This window comes from Pelodiscus sinensis, chromosome 1 (genome assembly GCF_052426305.1).
Source record: "Pelodiscus sinensis isolate ZL-2025 chromosome 1, ASM5242630v1, whole genome shotgun sequence".
Lineage (NCBI taxonomy): Eukaryota > Metazoa > Chordata > Testudines > Trionychidae > Pelodiscus > Pelodiscus sinensis.
This window is the reverse complement of record NC_143052.1, coordinates 256828504-256852500: the sequence shown is the minus strand read 5'-3', so window position 1 is coordinate 256852500 and position 23997 is coordinate 256828504. Positions and strand designations below refer to the sequence as shown.

At 48.1% G+C, this 23997-nt stretch overlaps 1 protein-coding gene across 1 annotated transcript; it reads right to left on the bottom strand.

The window, feature by feature from the left end:
* Window positions 1–833: 833 nt before the first annotated feature.
* On the bottom strand, window positions 834–4870 carry SOX21 (SRY-box transcription factor 21). The gene has a single exon (XM_075918816.2). The coding sequence runs from the start codon at window positions 3339–3341 to the stop codon at window positions 2508–2510; it is 834 nt and encodes a 277-aa protein (XP_075774931.1). The 5' UTR covers window positions 3342–4870; the 3' UTR covers window positions 834–2507.
* Between the last annotated feature and the right edge of the window lie 19127 nt (window positions 4871–23997).

The window sequence follows — 23997 nt, the reverse complement described above, 5'->3', positions numbered from 1 at the left end:
CCGTGTCAAGGATAATTACCCCTGGACAGTCCAAATTAGTTTTGCATAATCGCTCAGAACCATATGAATTAACTTATAATATTGCAAAGCGCGGGGGGGGAGTAACAAAAGAGGGATCGTTTTAATTAGTGAATCAGGGTCAAACGAACAGTCTGTTCCGCAAATCTCCCAAACTTTTCACTTTGTGAACATAATACAAGGGGGAGGCTGATTTTAAAGGCATTTGTTCAAGGGCTCTTGTTGCTATCACAATTAAGGGGGCAGCCAATCACTCTGGAGGGAAAAAAGGGCTAGGACTTCGAATTTCGATTTTAAATCTCAGGAGGTAAAAGGCGACTTTTTTACTGTGTTATCTTTTATTCATTCATTTTGCGATTCCTGCAATTCCCTTGCTAAAATGATTAGATAGACGCTTTCAGTTGCTGCTAATTCTGTTTCAAATCTGTATCGGTCTAAATTCATACGTACAGATGCTAGCTCGATTTACATTTGAAAACAGCCTTCAATGTAATATCGGGCAAACAGGGCAGAGGCTAAAAGGTGTTACGGTTTTTGTTAGTAACTATCAAAGCCCCAGTGAAAAACATCGAGTTGTAAATAGGAAATACCTCTAAAATAGTTGCAGAAATTACACGGATTTAAGCAGAGAAGCTCTTTATGCTAACAGAGTAAAGTGGTCAGGCAACTTTCCACTCTGAAAATGTTACTGGAAACAGATTAAATGATTTGAGCGGTCTGAGTGTATTCAACAGACCCCGTCCTACTGGTTCATGAATACTTTTTTTTAATACAACGACTTTTTTATCTTCTTTCCTATTCACGATTTAAAATGTGATAAATCAGGTTTTTGGCTCTGAATAACAATGGCTTGATTTAGATTTCCTAGTAAATCTATTCAAAAGTGAAACAAAGACAGCCTTTTGAGGATACCTTACACTTCACCTGGACCAGGAACGGAATGGCAATTCAGATAAAAATCTTGTAGTAACTCAACAAGAAATAGAGGATTTCTCTTTTCCCTGCTTCAGGCTTTATTTAAACTCTTTGTTCAAAAATGAACAGAGTGGTAGTCGGATTCTAATTTACAGATATAGTTTAGACGTCTAATTTTAAATTAGAAAATCACACAAAAAACCCATTTACATGTAAATGTTAAAACCGATACTTAAACTTTTTGCTTTATATTACATAGAGCCAAAACGAAACTAAATACATGTTAGCCAGCTTCATTCACAAACATTAGTCAAAATATACACATTACAAAAGTAAAAAACAAAAACAAACAACAAGAAAAAAACTCTAATTGAGGAAGGTTTTTCTCTAATTTTTTTCTGTTTTATATTCATTATTTGCAATTGAATTGCAGTTGCTCCAAAAATAACCTAAGCAGGTAGGATGGGGACTCCAAAACACATTGAAACACTTCATATTTGATGGGGGAACTGTTCTTGGAAAATGAGAATATTCTTCTGCTGTCAAAACCACCTCTGTTTCAGTTAAGCTAAATAATAAATATATAATTATCACTCAGACAAAAAGTCTGATTTAACCTTAGATAAAATTGCGATCCCTAAATGGTAACGCAATATTTGTATTTACTCTGAAAGGCGTTCTTTTCTCCCCTCCCCCCTTTTTTTTTTGAGTCTAAAACTGACTCAAATGTGGCCAAAGAAAGCAACATATTGTCAATGAAAGACTTAACGTTTCCACAGAAATGTACAAATTTACAGTCTTAAGGTGAGACCTACTGGTCTGGAGGAACTAACAGACTTTTCCTGTCCTGTAAATTAAGAATGAAATTTGTATGAGCGTCCCTAGAAGAGGACTTAAGGAAGTCGGGGATATGTTGGGGAAGGAATTGGGGAATCACAGGGACAGTATTTCACTTTACAGTCTTTCTTTTGGTGTTTCCTGCTTCCATTAGCATAGGGCTTGACATAAGCCGAGGAAACATTTCAGATCCAAAGGCCAGATTTGTCCCCCCCCCTTCTGTCAACAATTCATCCCCCCTTTGGCGGTGCTGGTGTTGCAGTGAGGACGTTTTTGAGAAGTTCAACTAGCCCAGATTTGGGGGGTAGGAGCGGAGGGAGACAGGGCAGGCGAGGAAAGATGCTCTGAGGGAGAAATCGGCGAGAGAAAGGAGCTTCCCGCGCCCGTGAAGAACAAGCCCCATCAGCTGAGGGATCTGCAAAGGTTGCATGCAACACACACCAATTGTAAAATAAAGAGAGGGCACTGGGGGGAGCCCCCTCTCGCTAGGGACGGAGTTTCTTCTCCATGGTGTCTGTGGGCAACACGCAACAGGTCCGAGGAGGGTCCACCAGGCCCCACGTGCTGCTGGAGCAGCCAGACATTTGCTGGGGGGAGCGCAGGGCGGACTGGCTCCCGTCGCCCTTGCACCTGCTGGGTGGGCAAGTCCGCAGCGGCTGCTGCTCCTCCCTCCCCACTGGTGCTCCCGGCTGCAGCGGCTGCGCCCGCCGCCCGATTCTGTCCGCCCGGCGGGGAGGTCATAGCGCCGCCGCGTAGGCCGCCGGGTAGGGGTCCAGCTGGGGCTTGCCCATGCCGGGCAGCAGGATGTAGGCGAGGGGCGGCTGGAGGCCCGGGCTGGGCCAGGCGCTGCAGTTGCAGGGGATCATGTAGCCCGGGTTGCCCGGGGACGGGTGCGAGTGAGTGTGCCCCCCGGCGGCCGCCGCGGCAGCTGCGGCGGCGGCGGCCGCCCCGTGGAAGGCACCGGCTCCGGCGGCGCCGGGGTAGGCCAGCGAGGAGGCGTAGGGCAGCGCGGAGCCGGAGCCGGAGGAGGACGAGAGCTCTGCCATCTTGGAGCCCAGGTCCAGCAGCGAGTAGGGGCTGCTGGCGGCCGCGGCGGCTGCTGCGGCGGCCGCGGCGGCCGCCGACTGGGGGAAAAAGACGCGGGCGGCCGCGGCGGCGGCGGCGGCGGCCGCTTTCTCCGGGTTGGCCAGCAGGGAGTCGGGCATCAGGCCCCCGCCCGCCCCGCCGTGCAGCCCGGCCGCCTTCAGCCCGTGCGGGTGCTCCGCGTCCGCCAGGCCGTAGGGCACCGGGAAGGCGAACTTGTCCTTCTTGAGCAGCGTCTTGGGCTTGCGGCGCGGCCGGTACTTGTAGTCGGGGTGCTCCTTCATGTGCATGGCCCGCAGCCGCTTGGCCTCGTCGATGAAGGGCCGCTTCTCCGCCTCGCTCAGCAGCTTCCACTCCGCGCCCAGGCGCTTGCTGATCTCCGAGTTGTGCATTTTGGGGTTCTCCTGGGCCATCTTCCGCCGCTGCGCCCGCGACCACACCATGAAGGCGTTCATGGGCCGCTTGACGTGGTCCACCGGCTTGGACATGCTGGCCCCCGGCACGCCCACCCCGCGCTGCCGGCCGCCTCCGCCGGTCCCCTCCGGCCCGGCCTGCCCGCGGCCGCTCGCCGCCCGCACCCAAGCAATCTTCGCCCCGCCGCGGAGCCCGTCCGGCAGCTGCGGCACCAACCTCGGCCCGCTCCGGGGAGCAAAAGTCCACAGGGCCCAGAGGCGCTGGCCCAGACTTCAGGCGCGCCCCGCTCGCCCAGCAGACTGGCCCGGCCTGGGGCAGCCGGCCTCCGTTTTTCTCCTAAGTTTCCTTCTTTTCTCAGCCAAAAGCTGTCAGCTCTGGGCTGGGAGGCTGCCGCGGCCGGGGTTCAAAGGGAGCCCGGTGAGAGCGCGAACATCCCTCCTCCCCTCGCTCTTCAGCTCTCTCCAGTCCTCCCGGTGACTTTTCATTTGACAGCGGCCGGGGGGTGCCGAGCAGAGGCGGCGGGTCCCGTTCGGGCCAGGCGAGCCGAGGGACGATCAGAGTGTCCTAGCCATGGCGAGCCCGCATACAGCCCGCGGGCTGGCAGCGTGGGGCGGCGGGAGCTGTCCGCGTCCCTCCCTGGCTCCGCTCGGGCTGGAGGCGGGCGGTTCGCCGGGTCCTTGCCTCTCACAGCCAGATGTGTACAGCCGGCGAGCCGCTGCGAGCCGCGCTCTCCTCGGACATCCTCGCTCCCTCTCCTTCGCCGGGGCGGGAGTGGTGGTGGGGGTGGCGGGGGAGAGAAGTTGTCCCCAGCTCTGGTCTGAGCTCAGCGCCGCGTCCCGGGATCAGGCTCCAACTTCTCGCTCGGAGGCGGCTCCCAGAGCTTCCAACTAACTTCGCCAAGTTTCATGCGGGCTCCCGGGCGGCTCCACTCCGGCTCTCTAGCCCCCTGCCTGGCTCCTCCTCCGTTCTCCTGCCGGCGGGGCTCTCCGGGCTTGCCTCGCCTCAGCGTGGCTCAGGAGGGGGGGAGAGCGGGGGAAGGAGACGAGGGGGTCGCTAATCAAACGGCCTGGCGATCGCAGGCAAGCAGAAGCCCCGCCGGTTATATAGTCCCTTGTGTGGCTTGCCGCAGTCTCAGTCGCTCCCTCTTTTTGCCCCTGTGCAGCGGGCAGGCAGGTAAGGCGCTCTCCGGGTGCGCACGGGGGCTGGCGGCGTGTGGCATGGGCAGCGTGCGTGTGTGGATCTGTGTGCAGGGGAACGTGGGGCCCGGGGCTAGTGAGAGGGAGGGATCGCGGGAGCGCCGGCTCCCACCCCCAGCCATTGATTAGACCGCACGCCCCTCCCTTTCACTTTCCGGCAGGTTAAGGGGGGTGGAGACACCAGCGCCTGCCCTGGCGGGCGGAAGCGGAGTCTGCGCAGCGCTCGCCAGCGAAGTTGGGCTGGAAACGCCACTCCCGTCCGGCGCCGCAAGCCCGCTCCTTCCTGCTGCCCGGGCAGGGAGTCTAGTGCAGCAGCGTGGGCAGGGCCCCGGTCCTGCCGCCCCCGCCACACGCACTTGTTGAGTTGGACAGCGGGCGCCTCGGCTCCTGATCCCAGCGCTGCCGCCTCCCTGCGCCACCGAGGACGCGTCCCAGAAAGACGCGGAGGTTTCGCGGAGTTGCGCTCTGGGAGAGCTGGGGCCGGTTGTTGTCAGCGGGGCCGTTTTAAGTCCCCAACGTGCGTCTCTCGCTTTCCTCGGCCCTGGGGATGCTCCAAACGTCCTTCCACACCCCGGAAGGGCTGGGGTCCTCGCTACGCTGCAACTGCGCTTCGGACCTAGAGCAGTGTCAACATCACTCCTGTCAAAAGAAAAAGGGGGTCAGCCCCCTGCGCCCCCGCCTACGTTTGCACATATAGCTCCTGGCCAAGGCTTGTTTACTCTTCGGCAAGGAAACAAAAACTTCTCCCTTCCTAAGCCCTCCCCCACCCAGCCCTTCTGTCAACAATTCATCCCCCCTTTGGCGGTGCTGGTGTTGCAGTGAGGACGTTTTTGAGAAGTTCAACTAGCCCAGATTTGGGGGGTGGGAGCGCAGGGAGACAGGGCAGGCGAGGAAAGACGTATCGTCTGTCATTTGCCTGTTTCCTTCTTGACACGCTACTTCTGCCTAACCACCGCCTGATCTGCCTGACTGTGTCCCCCCACCAGCCGGCCTGCCAGTCAGGGGGAACTCGTTCGCCTTGTTTGCACTTCGGCGGGTTGGGTCTGACTTACCTTTGTGGTATGTGGAAGTGCCACACACGCCATTCGCGCTTTCACACGTTCCCAGCTGGCTGAGGTGTGTACAGACAGATCTGGGCTGGGAGACTCAGCGCGACGGTCCAGCCTAGGTTCAGAGGAATAAACAGTGGGGGCAGCCCCCATCCCTTCAGAGCGCCAGGGAGAACCCCGCTGCACGCCCCAGGCCATTCATACGGTCCCCTATCAGGAGTCCTATGTCAGTGATCACGGGGGGAAGGCGCTTGGGGAAACTTTGAAGGGGATTTGCTTTTGTTGCCACAGTAAAAATAGCCCTGTGAACAGTTCATTTCACATCAGAATGGTTGAACCGACGTGTTTGAGGGCTCTCTTAGAAGCGCTTGCTTTCCAAAGTCGGCCAATGGGCGGAGGAGCAAAAACTTCAGCTAGGGTGAACCAACCGGGGCTACAGCCGTCTAGTCATAATGGGTCATCATCAGCCATTATGCAATACTGTACTCCTGCTGTTTTTATTATACGGAGATATTTTAAAGAAGCTCTCGCGTTGAAGCAGAATGTGAGATTTTCTCTTCATTCTCCCTCTCTGTGTGTGCGGTGTGTTGCATAAACACGGTCCAAACTGATAGCCAGCCCCTGAGCTGGCGAAAATCAGTAGCTGCATGAACTTCACCGCTGGCGCTATGCCTATCTAACCAGTTGGAGATCTTACCAATTGCAATACTCACATGCTAAAATGCCCTGACCAGTTTACACATACAATGAACCTACTCTCTCTTCATATTCCCCTTACCACTCGTTTATACATATTCTTCTCAATCTTCAAATGCACCTTGACAACTTTTGACCCCTCACAATCCATTTAGCTGTGAAAAAGTTACAAACGGTTGTCAAAAGCAGGGAGATTGAGCTATCTATAAGCTTTGAGTGGCGTTTAGGCTTTGAGTGGAAATCCTATTTCTTGACGGTTAAAGAAATGACCAAGAGTGGCTGTAACCGAGGTAGGTATTATTCCTGTCCAAGTCACTTTCTCAGTCCCTAGCCAATGGGCTTCCGCCCTGAAATAAAAAGTCAATATTTAAAATCTCCTCAGCTGTGCTCGCCAAAGAGCAATGTCCTATTTCAAGCATTCGATGGCATCTTTCAGTGCGAGGAAATAATCCCATGGCTCTTTTCGCTTAGCTCGGATATTGACATAATCAGTTCCTGCCTGTATTGTCTGGAGGAGGGAAACAGCAGGAACTTTTTCAGTGCAAGGGGAAGAAGGGAAATTATTTATATGGCTCCGACCAGCGTGATAAACAGGGTGAGAACCAATAGAAGCTGTGACAAAGAGCTAACACAGAGAGCAGAGCCACCCTTTGGCTGCTATCACCAATCCAAGCAGAGCCTTACACGAGTTGGTGTCAGGAGCCCGATCCTTTATTCCTTTGCCTGTCAAAATTCTCATACTCAGTTGGGAAATTCGTATAGAGTACTGGAGCGGCCTTCTGATTGGTTACCAAGGACGCTTCACTTTCCTCTCTGTTCCCTTGTTCTAGATATTACTGCAATCGCCTGTTATAATGAGGGGAGTGATGTTTCCCTTCATGCCTTTAGATCCGATAGTGAAATGCAATCTATAGCATTCAATTCACTGCCGGAGAGCGCACGGAGATCGAGCTGTATAGGACACAGTGTGGCACAAAAGCGACAGTGGACAAAAGCACAAAGATGATTCACAACTAAAAACCACTTCTTATGGGAGAGGTCTAGATCTGTCAGTTTGGTTGACGTGGACTCGGAAAGAGAGGCACAATTAATCAACAGATTTTAGACCGTGCGTTAGTTTGTGGAGTTTGTGCTCCTGTTTGAAGCTTGTGGATCACCAGGGACAGCAGTGGACCTGTAGGGAAATGAATGTAAAAAGAAATCAGCTTTTTACAGTAACAGCACGTAAAGAAGGGCTATGGACGCTAGCAGGAATGACCGATAAACACAGGCTTGGGGGCTTCAGGAGATTTTCTAAGGAACTTTTCACCGTTGCCTCTACAATTCTTCGGAGAGATCCGAACAACGAACACGTACGGCTTGGTATACTCATGCCTCTGTGAAACATTACAAAATAAACGTAATTGACAGCATAGGTATGCCCCATCCCACTGACTTCTGTCCTGCCTTGAAATAAAATCACCATTGGACTTCAACACACGTGTGGTTTTGATTAGTTGATCAGATTCCAAAAAGTGAAGAAAAATAATAAAAGTAAAATATGTTATTGGTCATAAATTATTTTACGTTCTTTCTCAGACTGAAAATATTAATTGCTGCATATTGGGTTGAGTACGTTTTTCTAGTTCCAAATGAAACACTGGCTACAACGATCTAGTTTCAAAAGAGCTTGTCTTTCCACGTAACACTTGTGCTAACTACTAGGATACACATACGGCTAATTCAGGCATGTCCACAATGAAAGGTCTGTATTGCTATTGTAATTTGCTGTCAAGAGGTGCGAACGAGGTGGTATTGACGCCACTGGGAGTCAATTTAGACCCGCAGACTCCGATTTGGAGTGAATGTACAGCTTAGGCTTTCACTCCATCCTTCACACGTCGTAGTGCGTCTACGACTGAGAGCACAATGGGACTTAGCCTGTTGGAAATGGAGAGGGCTCGCAGTACTTACCACACACTGTTTTAGAACCGTGACATGCCTACCCAAGAGTGGAAGATTTAACTGAAGTTACTTCCTGACTGCCCTGGATTTATGTTAACCCTGTCACATTACCTTACGTAGTTATGTATATGTAAATTGCTCAGATGCAGCAGTATCAACATAATTACTGAGAATAACGAGAAGATGATCTTACGCAAAGTAATTTATTTGCATTGGACTTGTCAGATATGATACAGTGCAAATTCAGATGCGTACCTTTACTTCCAATATAGAGAAATGAGTCGCTGCATTGCCGTGCAAAGGCAAAATAAGGTAAGGTAAAATAGTACACTCTTTCTGAAACTCATATTTTATTCTAGTAGCTCAGTTCCAATTTTAGAATGTACAGAATCTTCTCAGTCCTCAGATATTAATTTTGGAAATTGAGTATGTTTAAAGTGAACAACTACAATCCCCTCAATTCTATTAGCCTGTTTAAGTGGCCGATTTTATTCCACTCGTGATTTGATACATTATATTTAATCTTTGCCTCCCTGAAGTTAGGCATACTTTTAAGAAGCTGCTTTTTATTTTCAAGCATAGTTTAGAGCAGTGAACGATCAGGTAAACACAATCATTCTTCCTAATTTGTGTTATTTGAATTTAATAATAAGGTGGCAAGTCACAGAGATAAAAAAGTATTAAAAGAATAGTGGTTAGCCAGATAGCAATCTGCACCTAATCATTCCAACGGAGTGAAAAGCTGACTCATAAGCTCAATAGACTTATCACGGTACTATATTTATAGAGCCACATTGTGATTTTACTGCTTTGTTTGCGCACTAAAGCTTTTCCATATGCAAACTGTGAAGCTGATATTTTTCTTTGTGCGGATATCAGCAACCAATTCCACATTTACTTTCAGTTGTCAAAAGTTGGCAGACACTTTAATGTCTTAAACATACTTTCCAAAGAGGCATGGTTTTCAGGGCTGCTGTTGTTGCCTGCCACCTCACCAGTATAAGTATGCTAGTAGAGAGAAAACAAAATTTACATATATAGCAAATATGATAGATTTAGTCATTTGCTAAGAGCTTCAACATGTTCTTTGGTGTTATTTTCAATAATATCCACCTTTTATTATTAGAGCACTGGTAGCACTTTTTTTGTTGTTGAGTGTCTAGTAATGATTCTGCCATGAAACACCGTTTTCTAAGTTTATATTTTGTAATCTGGCTGTAAAAGTGTGATTCTGGTCGGAACCTGGCATACAAGAACTCAGCTGGGGAATACACTTTTTTTTATATAATTAATACATTGGTTTATTGGGGTTGCTATTTAAAGTTACAAGAGATTTTATTAGGTTTGGAAGCTTCCAGTGTTCTATCATTAACATATATTTTTAAATTAAATCTAATGATTTGGATGAGGCTAGAATATGTTTCTAATCGTTATTTTGGGACTGATCCTACAACTACTTGTATACCTAAAACTCCTGTTGAAATCAAAGGAAATGGCATGGACAGGGCAGCTGCAGGATCAAACTCAGAATGGGATCACCGTTAACATGGACCATAACAAGGAGTTCAAACTGTAGTCCTACTTTGAAAAGTTAAGGGAGGTAATAAAACTGGTATATTCTTATTCAATTGATCTACATCCCATTTAAAATCAGAGTCATTTTAATTTACTTCAATGACAAAAATAAATTTCTGCCATTTTTTTAATCCTGTTGACCCCGCGAATCCTGTTGGACAAGCTAGATTCCATTCTGGCTCATATGTAATCTTCATGGATGCTGGTTCGCAACCCAAAAAGAATTCACTGTGTTCTTAGGCTACATCTAGACTATAAGCTTCTTTCAAAAGAAGTTTTTTTGGGGGAAGAGATTTTCTAAAAGAACTTCTTTCGAAAGAGTACATCCACACACAAAAGAGCATCGAAAAAGTGATCTGCTTTTTCGAAAGAAAGCGTCCAGACTGATTGGATGCTCTCTTGCATAAAAGGCCACCGGAACCACGTCAGCCAGGATTTTAGGTCACCAGTTGCTTCCTAGTGCTGGGGCCGGAGCCTTGCAGCAACATGCACTTAAAGGGACACGCCTGGACAGCCGTTTCTCTGCTTCTGCTGCGTGCTTGTGTACCTCTTTGAGGGACAGCAAAGCTCTCACAGTACCTGCTGTGGTTGCCTTGCTTTTTTGGATGCCATAGCTTTTCTCTTGATGCCATGGAGCCGGAGTTGCCCCTGGGCATGCGATGGCCCCACACGGCCATGTTGCAGTTTTTGCAGCACTTTGTGCCAGCTGCCTTCATGGTCCTGCACAAGCTCAATCGCGAGTTCATTCTGGGGATCCTCTCCCAGGGTGTGGGAGCTACACTCTGGCAACCACACCCCACAGTGGAGAGGCATTTCTGGAGGCTCAACACCAGTTCGGACTGGAGGGACCAGTTCATCATGGAGCAGTGGGATGACCAACAGTGGCTCCAAAATTTTTGCATGCAGAAGGCCTCCTTTTTGGACCTACGTGCCTGACTCACCCCCATCCTCTGGTGATACAACCCCCACCTGCAGCCCACCATCCCTCTGGAGAAGCGGGTCGCAATAGCTATCTGGAAGCTCGCCACCCCAGACAGCTATCGGTTGGTGAGCAACCAGTTTGGCATGGGGAAGTCCATTGTCAGGGCCCTCCTCATGGAGGTAACGCACTCTCAGGCTGTAATCCCTGCACGGGCGGGTGAGGGGGAGTCCTGGAAAAGGGGGTCCCTAGGGAAAGGGGGACTGAGAGCTGTGGGGGGGGGTGGAGTGGGGGTCGGGGGAAGCCCTGTCTCCTGGGTGTTGTGCTGTCCTGCCTTCACACAGCCCTGCTGCTGGGGAGGCAGCCTTATAGGGGGTGGCTCTTGGGGTGTTTGGGGGAGGGAAGGAGGAGGGCATGGGACGGCCACCTCCCAAGGGCTCAGGCACTCTCTCTCGCATTCTGTTTTGTGTGTTTGTTTCCTTCTGCAGGTTGTGAGGGTCATAAACTCGATCCTGCTGTGGAGTGTCATCTGCCTGGGAGACCTAGACCCAATCGTGGCCAGATTTGCTGTCCTGGGGTTCCTGAACTGTGCTGGAGCCATAGATGGGACTCACATATGATACCCGCATATTTCGGAACTCTAGCCTGTATGGGAAGCTGGAGGCAGGCACATTCTTCCCCTGCTGTGAACTAGCAGTTAGGGATGTGCAAATGCCATTGTGTATTGTGGGGGATGCAGCTTACCCCCTGATGCCATGGCTTATGAAGCCTTATTCCAGACACTTGGACTCCAGCAGGGACCAATTTAATGCCAGCCTGAACCAGGCCAGGATCCAGATTGAGTGCACCTTTGGCCACCTCAAGGCATGGTTCAGGTGCCTGCTGACCTGCCTGGACATGGGGGAGCACAACTTCCCCGAGGTGGTCACAGCATGTTGTGTCCTCCACAACATTGTGTAGCGGAAGAGGGAGACTTCCTCCCTGGGGGAGGGGAGGAAAGGTGCCAGCATTGAAATTAATGGAGTTACACAAGAGATGAATTTGGCCCTTTGTGTATTAATCTTATTTCAGCTTTTTGGCTTCTTTGCACTAAGCAAATCTAAGCGTTTTACAGTCGATTTACTTCCTTACATTATATATCCATCGGGGTAGCTTATTAGCAATGAAAGTAAAAGACAAAGATCATTTTTTGACAAATGAAATTAACAACTTAAAAATCTGACCCTTTTCATGGATGCTATAGAAAAGCAAGACATCTGAAAGCCTCTACATTCCCGTAGGGGAGCTAGAAATGTGCAAACAATTTTACCAGTATTAGTAAAGACATTTCCTTCTAATCAGTGGAAGAAATCAAATTATCCTACAAAGAGAAATTCCTTTGATTTTCCATTTTTTTTGTCATGCTTTAATATTTGATGATCAAATATCATTAAAACACATGGGCTACGTCTAGATTGCATCCCTCTGCTGACAGAAGGATGCAAATCAAACACTTCGGAAGTGCTTGATTTGCATCCCTCTGTCGGCAGAGAGATGCAGTAGACACAGCCATGAAGAGGGTTATACAAAAGAATATTCATTCTCGATGAATTCCTATTGGCTCAGCAGGTAAATAAATTTGGCTGGGATTTTCAAAAGAGCCTAAGGGAATAAGGTCCCCAAATCCCATTGAATTTCAATAGGATTTGGGGTCTTTACTCCCTTAGACTCCTTTGAAAACCCCAGCTCTTGTTGTTGAGTGGTGTAGACCTAAACTATGATGATGCATTCATGAACAGACTAGATTATTATATTGTTCCCTCACCCTTGTTCAAAACTGTCTTTCAATCCTGCCACTTTTCTGCAAGTAGGAAGGCCAAACAGCATTTAGATCCAAGATTAGATAAAATTCAATTAGTCTTTATTTGCATTTATCTGGACCTTTGACTTCATTTTTCTCTTGTCCCCTGCTGCTCTCAGTAACTAAGAGGCAAAGCTAAACATTCAAATTGATTTTTGCTCTAGCCTTGGCACTACATGAACTGTCAGGCCTGCCCTGCAGTTTTTCCAATATATAGCATGGCAAGACCTGAGGAAAACATCAGCTGCAAGGAATACTCTCCCTACCTATCTACATTTCATTCTAGATGAAGTTTCTCTTTGCTGGCATGGCTTAGCCCTTTCTTGGCACAGATAACTGCTCCATTTTTTAAGGGAATACCTGTCTACGAATGATAGTTGTACATTTTTGAGTACTGCAAGACACTGGAATTAACGAGTGAACAATTTTCTGTATATCACACTATAATCCAATTAGAGGAAGAGTGGTGCATGTGTGTGCACTAGAAACACTGGTGCTGTTGTGTTGAGCAGCAACAATAGCTGTATCTGACAGATACAGTGCTGCACGTCTTCACGCTCACAAATTGAATCCTGGCCCCATTGAAGTCAGTGACAAAGCTCCCATTGACTTCAATGGAGCCAGGATTTCACCCACTGTTTCTAATGTGAACATAGGACCTGATCCAGAGCCTACTGAGGTTAATTGAAAGGGTCTCATTGACTTCAGTGAGCTTTGGATTAGATCCATAGTGAGTTTTTTTCCCAGATGGAAACTATTACTAGCAAACAAGAAAGGCCAAAATGTCCATTAATGCTTTGTGTGAAATGAAACGTTGCAACAACATTTGATTTGGCCTGGCTTGAGAATGATAAACATGATCAATATTATTTGCCAGGTTTATTATGTGCTGCACTGCATTTAAAGTTTAATGAAACTGAAATGGATATATTTTTTTCTGTCAGACATAAAATGAACAGGTGCAACATGAACGTCTTCACACAGGCTTCAATATGCATAATATAAACTCAAATTATCAGATTACCAGTAATTAAACATTCTTGGAATTTTTAAATATCGCAGATGACAATTTCCTGATTCAAGAAGTGTTACAGTCAACATAGGGGAATTCCATATTAGACCTAATTGAAGAAGAACTGATCACAGAACTGAAAATGAAAGATAGCTTAGGTACAGGTGATCATGATTTGAACATATTTTTAATACACGCACACATTTTATTTGCTATTTAAAGTGACAGTTTCACAAAGCTGAAAACAATTATGAGACACATTAACTGGAAGGAAGAATTTAATCTGAAAAATGTGAATGATAATCATAAAAAAAAAAAAAAACCTTAGTAGATGCCCCAAAAGCCACAATCAGGGAATTAGTACATATTAATTAAAAACACCACCTGATTTAGAGGGGAAATGAAGACAATGATAAATAATTAAGGAATGATATATACAAACAGAAGAAAAGGGAAGCTGACAGTAATGAATACACATCAGGCGCTAGGAACTGTATAACATTGATAAGGAAAACAAAGGGACATAAGGAGAAATCTATGGCCAGCAGAATTATGGATAATAGACATTCTTAAACTATATTTTAGGAACAAAAAGACTCTCAAATATTATTTCTCCATTACTCAATGGAAATAGTAGACTTGTCAATACAGAAAAAGGAAGAACTATTCAATAAAATATTCTGTTCTGTATTTTTTGGGTAAAAAAGATATCATCATATCACATATTGATAATATTCTTTCTGTTCCACTGGTATCTCAGGAAGATTTAAAATAACTACTACTAAAGTTAGGTATTTTAAAGTCAGTAGGCCCAGATAACTTACAACCAATTTTTTTTTAAAGATCTGGGAGAAGATCTCCGTGGACTATTAATATTGATTTTCAATAAGTCTTAGAACACTGGGGAAGCTCCAGCGGACTGGAAGCAAGCTAATGTGCCAATATTTAAGAAGGGGAAATAGGATGATAATTACTGGGCTGTTTGAGGAGGAGTAACCCCACCATAGCCTGGAATGGATTAATGAGTTGGAGAAGGGGTTTGTTAGCCTGCTAGCTAAACCTGAGGAGAATAAGATTTGCTAAGCAACCATAATTGATGATGGAGCTCAGCTCCATGGAGAAGGAATGGGTAGGGCTTCCTGTATAAAGGCAGAAAGTTGACAGTAGAAAGGGCTGCAGTCACTTTCTGAGCATTAAAGAGGGAAAGGAGGAAACCCAAGGGGGAGAGGAGAAGCACTGAGAGTCAGGAGTTTACTAGAAAGGTGGTGGAGCTAAAGTCTGATGGAGGTGGGGTAAGAAAAGACTCAGAGATATGGCATCAAGGTTTGGGATGAAGCAGACCTTAACCACTGTTTAGAGGTGTCCTGAGCTGGAATGTGGCATAAATGGTGGGCTTTGGCTCCCTCTCAGTCACTGGATGAAATGGCAGTGCTTTGACTTAAGGGACTGCTGAGAATGATACCCAGACAGTCAGGCTGAGGAGACTGACATTCTGGAAGAGGAAAACACAGTTACCAGCCTGGAGCACCACAAAGAGGGAGCCATTCCCATTTACAAAGACAAAGCACTGCAATTTCCAGACAATGAAAAGGGACACAGTGAAAGTGAGAAGCTGGAAGGGGGCTTCAGACCAAGCAGAGCTAATCCCCAGATGAGCCACAAGGAGCCACCCCCAGTGATGAGTAAGGAGCCCCGTGACAGGATTTCTGTCTGATATTGATGTTGGGCAAGATAATGGAGCAGCTGACGTGGGACTCCATTAATGAAGAATTAAAGGAGGGTAATATAATGACTGGCAATCAACAAGGCTTTATGGAAAATATGTCCTGTCAAATTAAATTGATTTTATTTTACGAGTTTACAAGTTTGGTTGGTAAAGGAATGATAGAATATACTTAGTCTTTGCATAAAGCATTTGACTTTCCACCACGTGTCATTTGGATTTTAAAAAAATAGAATTACTAACAGGTTTACAATAGCATCAATGGTGCTGGGTGCAGACTCTGTGTTCAGAGGAACAAGCAAGGGTGCAAGAAGAGGAAGGGCAGAGAGGAGCAAATGCTGAAAAGTCTCAAGGGGCTTCCATCCCAAGGTCCTGCCCAAGGCACTGCATCAGTTCCCATCCCCTCCGCCCCCACTCAGTCTCTTCCCCCTGAAGCCCAGCCTATGCTCTGCCTTAAGACCCTGCCCACCACTAGAGCAGGACCTCAGGATGGAGTGTGGGCAGAACCTCAGAGGGAAGATGCCAAGCGCAGGCAGAGCACAAGGGACGGGGCCCACAAGAGATTAATTTGGGCTTGAATAGAATAATACAAAATTAACATGGTACACAGTAAATAAGAACGAGCACACTGGGTGAGATCAATGGTCCTTTTAGTCCAGTATCCTGTCTTCTGACAGTGGCCAATGACAGGCACTTCAGAGGGAAAGAACAGAACAGACACTCATCAAGTGATCCATTCCCTGTTGGCCATTTCTGGCACACAGAGGCTAGGGACACCATCCATATGGATTAAAAGCTGAACGTTTTTACAATGCAATTATAAATGGAGAATAAGCATCATGTGTGATATTATGATCAAAAGGGCTACTGTGATCCTTGGATGCATAAACAGGGAAATCTTGAGTAGAAATGGAGAGGTAATTTTATCTCTTACTAGAGGAAATACCTGGTGTCGCCTGGGGAAAATATAGTAAAAGGTGCGATGAATGAACTATGTCAATGACATTAACATAACTATTTTATTGGAAATACTTTTCTCAGATATATTACTTTAAGAAATTAACATAGCTAGTGATGTGCTTACAAAACGACAAATCCCATTGGGTCTCTTTTCTCAATCCCCACAAATCAGGAAGGCCCATCCTCCTTAAAGACTCTATGCAAACCAATGCCTGCAGCCTCCTTGCCAGAAGCCATGAGAAATGGAGGGGCTGTCTCCTCGGCTCTGCAGCAGCAGCAAATCACTGCTCCCCAAGTAGCCACTCCCCGAGTGCCTTCAGTGCATGCTCCATGGGGCAACCTGAATGGGCTTCGGAGCAGCAGCTGGACCAGTTGCATTGATCAGACAAAGTGAAAGACCTTCAGACGAGATGCAATCAGTGATAGCTAGATGATCAGAACATGCAGCACCTGAACGTACCTGTTCTAATGAGAATAGGCTGTTGTGAGTGTACCGTGTCTTCCTCAGGCTCCATGGTGCTCAAAGCCTTGTCCTCCAACCCACCTCTTCTTTGTACTGTGAGCTGAATCCTGCAAAGTGCATGATGCCCGTGGCACTTGCTGATAATGCACACAGCCCTGTCAGGAGAACACAAGCAGCTCAAAGGAGGACGAGTGGTGGGATGGCTCCCTTGGGTGTGGGGGGAGGGAAGCAACTTTAATTTCCAGAAGGGATTCAGTCGGAGCCCAGCTGCGTGAAGATGTTGAGAGGCTGTGACAGCTGCTGGAGGCTTCTCCAAGACACAATTAACAAGGGTAGACCCCAGCCAGCATCAGCCACATTTGGGTCTGTCCTGGAGACCTGCTGGTGCCCTAGTATAGGGGAGGTTGCTGATTCTCTGCCCCACTGCAGCCTCTCCCCCATGGGCTTTCCCTTGATGGTGCTGCAGGTGCCCACATGCTTTATCTTCTAGGATCTCGTCGTTGCAGTTTATGTGACACGCTTAACAGAAGAGTCCAGCAAATGCCTATGACCAGACGCTACTAAAAGCTAATTATCAGTGGGCCCAATTGGTGCTCTTGGGGGAACCAATTTCAAGATCTAACCAATCCAGTTATTTAAGTTAGGAAATCAGGAGTATCCGTGCAAAATGTTGTGTTTCTAGCCCTTACCATTTTGGAGATCTTTTGGAATTATCAGTGGGCACAACTGGGGCTCTGTTGGAACCGGGAAAACTGATTTTGAGATGTCAAGTATCAGAGGGGTAGCCGTGTTAGTCTGGATCTGCAAAAGCGACAAGGTGCCACAGGACTTCTTATTGATTTTGAGATATAACAAGTCCAGTTATTGATGTTAGGAAATCAGTAGTATCTGTGCAAAATTTAGTGTTTCTAGTTCTTACCCTTTCAGAGATTTTTCAGGACAAACACACACACACACACACACACACAAACAGACTTTCAGAAATATTTATAAGAAGATTTGGCATTAGTGTGGCCACTCCTGGATCACAGTGTGCAATTGTGATCCCCACAATACCCAGGGGAGAGCTCTCAGAAGAGCCATGAGAATGATGAAAGAATTAGAAAACAAAAATGACAAAACAATTAGAAAGCATCCTTTATAGTGATATACTCAAGGAGCTCGATCTCTTTAGCTTAACCTTAAGGGGTGACATGATTAGTTTGTAATACCTACATGGAAAACAAATATTTGATAATGAGCTCTTCTTTAGTAGATAAAAAATGTAACATGAGCCCATGACAGGAAGTTAAAGCTAGACAAATTCAGTCTAGAAATAAGGCATACATTTTTACGTGAGGATAATTAGCCATTGGAACAATTTACCATTGGTCATGGTAGATTCTCCAGCACTGGCAACTTTTGAGTCAAGATAGGATATTTTTCTACAAACCATATTCTCAAAATTATTTTGGGTAAGTTTTATGGCCTGTGTTTTAGAGGAGGTGGAACTGGATGAATTAGACCTCTCTGTGTTATCCCATATTGTACCATCTTGGGTAATCCAACTCTGGATGTTTCTTGAACACAATCTTCCTCCTTCCCCATTTTTGGTGATAAGAACAAGCAGGAGACCTTGACAACAGGCAATTTAGAATTACCATGGATAGGCAGAGAAAGGATAGACACAAGTATGCACTGCGCACTGTTAAAGATCAGCTCCAGAACCCATTAAAGTCAGCATACAGATTTTCATTAACTTTTCACGGGCTTTGGATCAGGCTCTAAATTAAAAGTGAAGCCAATTTTCTTATGATTTAATTCACTCTTCAACTCGGGTTCCTGGAGATAAAAGGCCCATCTATTAACCCACATTACAAATCATCTATTTTTTATGATTGCAGTATCTGTTTAGTGGAATGATTGGTTGTTTTAAAGATAAACATATTGGGGTTTATTGGTATGCAAGGGCTTTAGGTGTATTATTCCTATTAATGCTAGAGGCAATGAAGGCACATAAATCCTTTTCAGCAATGGAAGAATGGAGCCCTTTGAGTGTGTTTCCTGAATAGGTTAGAGCTATCCCTTCATACATGTTTATAGAGGCTTTTCATATTTTAGAGGCAGATGCAAGTTTCACATGAGAGGGGTTTTTTAACCTCAAAGTGTAGATACAGTTTATTTTGGCTTGCAGCACACACAGATTTATGACAAAACAATAAATTAAAATAGTCAGGTTTCCTTCAGGCACTCAGAAGGAAAAGTTGTAACAATTGCAGAATATTAAATAAAAGTAAGCTAACATGTGTGTATATTATTACTTATGTAAGCACATAGATATACAAATGCCTAACTACTAGTGTCATCATTACAAGTTACGGAGGTGATTCCAGCCAATTTAGTGAAAGATCATTTCAGTAACTATCTACACAGGACTGAACACGATGGGGAATCTTGGCTATTTCCCTATTCTTTGTGTGTCTGTGCAGACATAATTAATCTAAAGTAACATGAGATATCAGTTCAATAGATACCATATTTATAAAGACATTTGTAGCTGCAGCTATAGGAGAGCATGCTTACAGCTTTCTGCTGCCAGGCACCCAAAAGAAGGATAGACTCTCCTTTTAACCCTCTCCTCACCCCAGCGGGGAATCATTGGCCCCAGTAACTTGCTGCTGTCTGTCTGATTTTGAGCAGCATCTTGCGGGGTTCTTCTCCTGAACAGACAGCCCTTATGGTGCAGACAGCCCTGTTATATGATCCTATTCTTTCCCTGAGAGTGGAGTCCCAGATGGACTCTTAGGACATGTCTATACAGCAGAATGCTAAAGTCGGAATAAGCTACACAACTTCACATAGGTCAATTGCACAGCTTAAGTCGAAATAGCTAATGTCAGGTTTTGGTGTTGTCTACCCAGCAGGAAGTCCAAGATAGAGCACTCTTCCTCCACCTTCCCTTATGCCTCAGAAAAGGAGGGTTACTGGAGTTGGAGTAAAAAGTCCTCCAGCTCGACATTATTTCAACATTATGTCAAAATAGCTGCTTGTGGTGTAGAGGCAGACAATATTATTTCACAACAATGTCAGTTATTCCAAAATAACTCTGCTGTATAGACATACTCTTAGTCTAGCAAACTTTACCGTTCCTAAGCAAAAAAAGTCTGCATTCGCATGAGTGTCTCCAGACTGACGGCAAAACGTATGTGCCTGCAGAGTCAGGTGCAACTAATTAATCTAAAGTAACATGAGATATCAGTTCAATAGATACCTTATTTATAAAGACAGAAACCTCTGCTGATTGGCTGAGCCTTGATAGGGGGAGGGACTTTCAGGCACTCCAGGGCTTTATAAGGCAGTGGGCAAGCGACCAAGGAGCTTGTGAACAGGACAGCAGTGATGAATGGTGATAGGTCTGCTGTTGTTACTTGCACGGCGTGTGCAATGTTTGTCTTCCTCCCGGAACGGATTTCATCTGCACTAAGTGCAAGCTGGTCGCCCTTTTTGGAAGAAAAAATTAGAGGACTGGAGGCCCAAGTGTCAGCCCTACGCTCGATCAGAGAGGATGAAGACTTCCTTGATAGAAGGCAGCATTTAATCCTTCAAGCACGGCAGGCAGAAGAGCCAGAGAGGGCAGTATGGGACCAGGAAGAGAACTGGCAGCATGTAACTTCTAGACGGGGAAAAAGGCCAGCATGGGAATCCCGCAATGCTATAGAGGTAAGTAATCACTTTCAGGATCTCTCCACAGGCTCTGCAGTGCTGAATGCTTTGGAAGGGACCTCACAAGGAAGAAACTGGAAGGGAACACCATCTACTGGAAGGCATGGGATATGTAGTCCTAGGGATGGGGGTTCCACGGCCACCACCCCCAAAAGAAAACGACAGGTGGTGGTGGTTGGGGACTCCCTCCTAAGAGGGACTGAGCCATCCATCTGCTGTCCGGACCTTGAATCTCGAGAGGTGTGCTGCTTACCGAGGTGACTGAGAGGCTTAGCAAAAAACCTTCGGATCGCTACCCCTTCCTGCTTCTCCACGTGGGAACTAACAATATGGCCAAGAATGACCTTGAGTGGGTTACTGCGGATTATGTAGCTCTGGGAAGAAGGATCCAAGAATTCGGAGCACAAGTCATGTTCTCATCCATCCTCCCTGTTGAAAGGAAAGGACTGGGTAGGGATCGTCGAATTGAGGACGTAAATGCGTGGTTGCGCAGGTGGTGTGGGAGAGAGGTCTTTGGTTTCTTTGACCATGGGACTCTGTTCTGGGCACAAAGATTGTTAGGAAGAGATGGGATCCACCTAACGAAGAGAGGAAGGAGCATCTTCACAGACAGGCTTGCAAACCTAGGCTGTGTCCACACTCAGGGGTTCTTTCGAAAAAAGTAGCCTTTTTTCGAAAGAACTTCCCCTGCGTCCAGACTCAAGCCGCGTTCTTTCGAAATTAAATCGAAAGAACGCGGCTTTTCTTTCGACGGCGGTAAACCTCGTTTCACGAGGAAGAACGCCTTTTTCGAGGGAGATCCGTCGAAAGAACGTGAGTCTGGACGGGGGGAGCCCTTTCTTTCGAAATTATTGGCCTCCAGGAAGAAGCCCTGGTGGACAATCTGGGCCATGGGTTGCACGTCTGTGGTTCCTGGCTGCAGCCATTCCTTAAAGGGACAGGCGCACCCTCACAGCCACTTGTTGCAGACAAGGAGCCAGAGCACACGGTGACCTTGCTGCAGCATGTCACAGCCCCAAGAGCGTCCTGGCCCTTCCTCCGAGCCTTCTGGGGACCCAGCCAAGGGCTCCAAGCGCCGGGCACCATCCTGGTCCGGCGCAGAGATAAAGAGCCTGCTGGAGCTGTGGGGAGAGGAGGAGGCCTTACAGGCCCTCAAAAGCCGGCGGCGAAATGCCGAAATTTATGGCCGCATGGCTGAAGCCCTGGCCCAGAAGGGCCACTACCCCCGCACCCAGGACCAGGTGCGCTCCAAAGTGAAGGAGCTGCGGCAGGGCTACGCCAAAGCCAGGGAGGAGAGCTCCCGTTCTGGGGCAGCCCCCCACTACTGCCCCTACTACTCAGAGCTGGACCAGATCCTGGGTGGCAGTGCAGAAGCACGCACACCACGGCGGTTTGTCCAGTCCGGACTGGCAGACCCCGTGGTGGACGCTCCAGAGCGGGAGCTACAGCAGTCTGGAGACGGGGACATGGGCCCAGAGGAGGAGGACACGGAGGAGACGGCGACCCTCACCCTGGAGCCAGTCACCCAGACCTCTGAGGCCTCCCAGGCGTCATCTGGCACGGGAGAGGAAGCAGCAGGTGAGTACAGTGAGTTTGTGTCACACCCGGGGGGGGGGGAGGTAGGTGGGTGGGTGCACAGTGGGTGATGCACAAGGGAAACCTGTCATGCTCAGGCTGATGCCCAGGTCACACACACACACACAGTGTGACCTTCACAATGTCTGCTTCCCCTGTCTCAAGGGAGAGGGCATGCCCTTTTGGACAGCTGTTGCACACATGACTGATTGTGATAGAAATGTAGCCGTGTTACTCTGATCTGAGGAAGTGGGTCTGGCCCTGGAAAGCTCATCCCCTAATAAACCATCCTGTTAGTATTGTAAGTGCTACAGAGTCCAGTTTATAGGACTGATTGTGTCTTCTTCTTTTCCTCCACAGCCGGACCAGCCGTGGAAGAGGGCCGCAGCACCCCAGCCCCACCTCCATCTCCATCTCCACCTCGGAGACATGGGAGCCGCAGACACAGGCGTGTCTACGCCGACATCCTCCGGCAGCACGTCGAGGCTGTGCAGGAGCAGAACGCCATCCTGCTCCAGAGGGCGGAGGCAGAGGAGCGGTGGCGTGATCGGCTCATGAATGAGCTGGTCCTGCAGCGCACGGTGCTGTACGCCACCCTGAGGGAGGTCAGCGGCTTGCCTGCTGCTGTGCCTGGTCCTGCTCCTCCAGCACCCCATGACCCCACCCCACCAAACCCCCCTTCCACAACAGCAGCCCTTTCCCCCCTTGGACCTCCCTCTCACCCAGCCCCCCCAGCTCCCCAGCCCCTCTCTCCCCCTGGCCCTTCTCTCCCCCAGGCTTCCACGTCCCAAGAGCCCCGCAGCAGCCAGCCAACCGACAGGTGCATCACCCGATCCCGTAGCCGGGGAGCACCCCAAACACGAGGCCCAGCCAGGAAAGGGAAATCTGCCAAGCCCCGTTCAACCTGATCCCCTTCCCCCCTCCAGGTTTCCAGGCCCCTTCCCCCCTCCAGGTTTCAGTCACCCCCATCACCCCAGTTAAAGCACAAACAAAGGGTTAAATGAACTGTTTGTTTATTGTATATAGTTTGGCAACAACAAAAATGAAGAAAATTTTTGTTATTTTGCCACATTGTTTGATTATATGTACAAAATTATAAATAAGTAAAGAGAACATTTTATTTTGAAACACACCCTGGTGTAAGTGATGTGTCCAAACTGGGTCAGGAGATGGGTTGTGGAGGGAAGCTTCTATTGGGGGCCAGGGCCCAGTCCCCAGGCAGAAGCCCCTCAGTGCACTCAGTGGCCTCCACTGGAGAATTGGTCCCGGAGGGCCTCCCGGATGCCAACTGCAGACCGGTGAGCCTGGCGGATGGCAGCTGTCCGGGGCTGGGCAAAGAGCCTCTCCTGGGCATCAGCAGCTCTCCCCCACCCTGGTAGGAAGGCCTCCCCTTTCCTCTCCACGAGGTTATGGAGGACGCAACACGCGGCCACCACCTCGGGGATGTTGGTCTCCCCCATGTCGAGGCGTGTGAGCAAGCACCGGAATCTGCCCTTTAAACGGCCAAACGCACATTCCACCTGGTTGCGAGCCCGGTTAAGGCGAGCATTAAACTGCTCCTTGCTCGCATCCAGCTGGCCGGTGTAGGGCTTCATCAGCCACGGCATCAGGGGATAGGCGGCATCAGCCACTATGCACACCGGCATGTGCACATCCCCAACCGCAAACTGGCGATGGGGGAAAAAAGTTCCTGCCTGAAGCCTCTGGTACAGGTACGAGTTCCTGAAGATGCGGGCATCGTGTGCCCGCCCTGACCACCCAACACAAATGTCCGAAAACTGTCCACGATGGTCGACCAGGGCCTGGAGGACCATAGAAAAGTAGCCCTTTCTGTTTATGAATTGGGCTGCTCGATGGGGCGGTGCACGGATGGCAATGTGTGTCCCATCGAGCGCTCCTCCGCAATTGGGGAAGCCGAGGGCAGCAAAGCCGGCCATGACGCTGTCCAGATCCGGTAGACAGATGAGCCTGTTGAGCAGCTCCGAATTGATGGCCCTCACCACCTGCAGAACGAGACAGACAACAAAGTGTTAGAAGGGGTGCCTTATGTCTTAGGAGGAGAACCCACCGCCCACC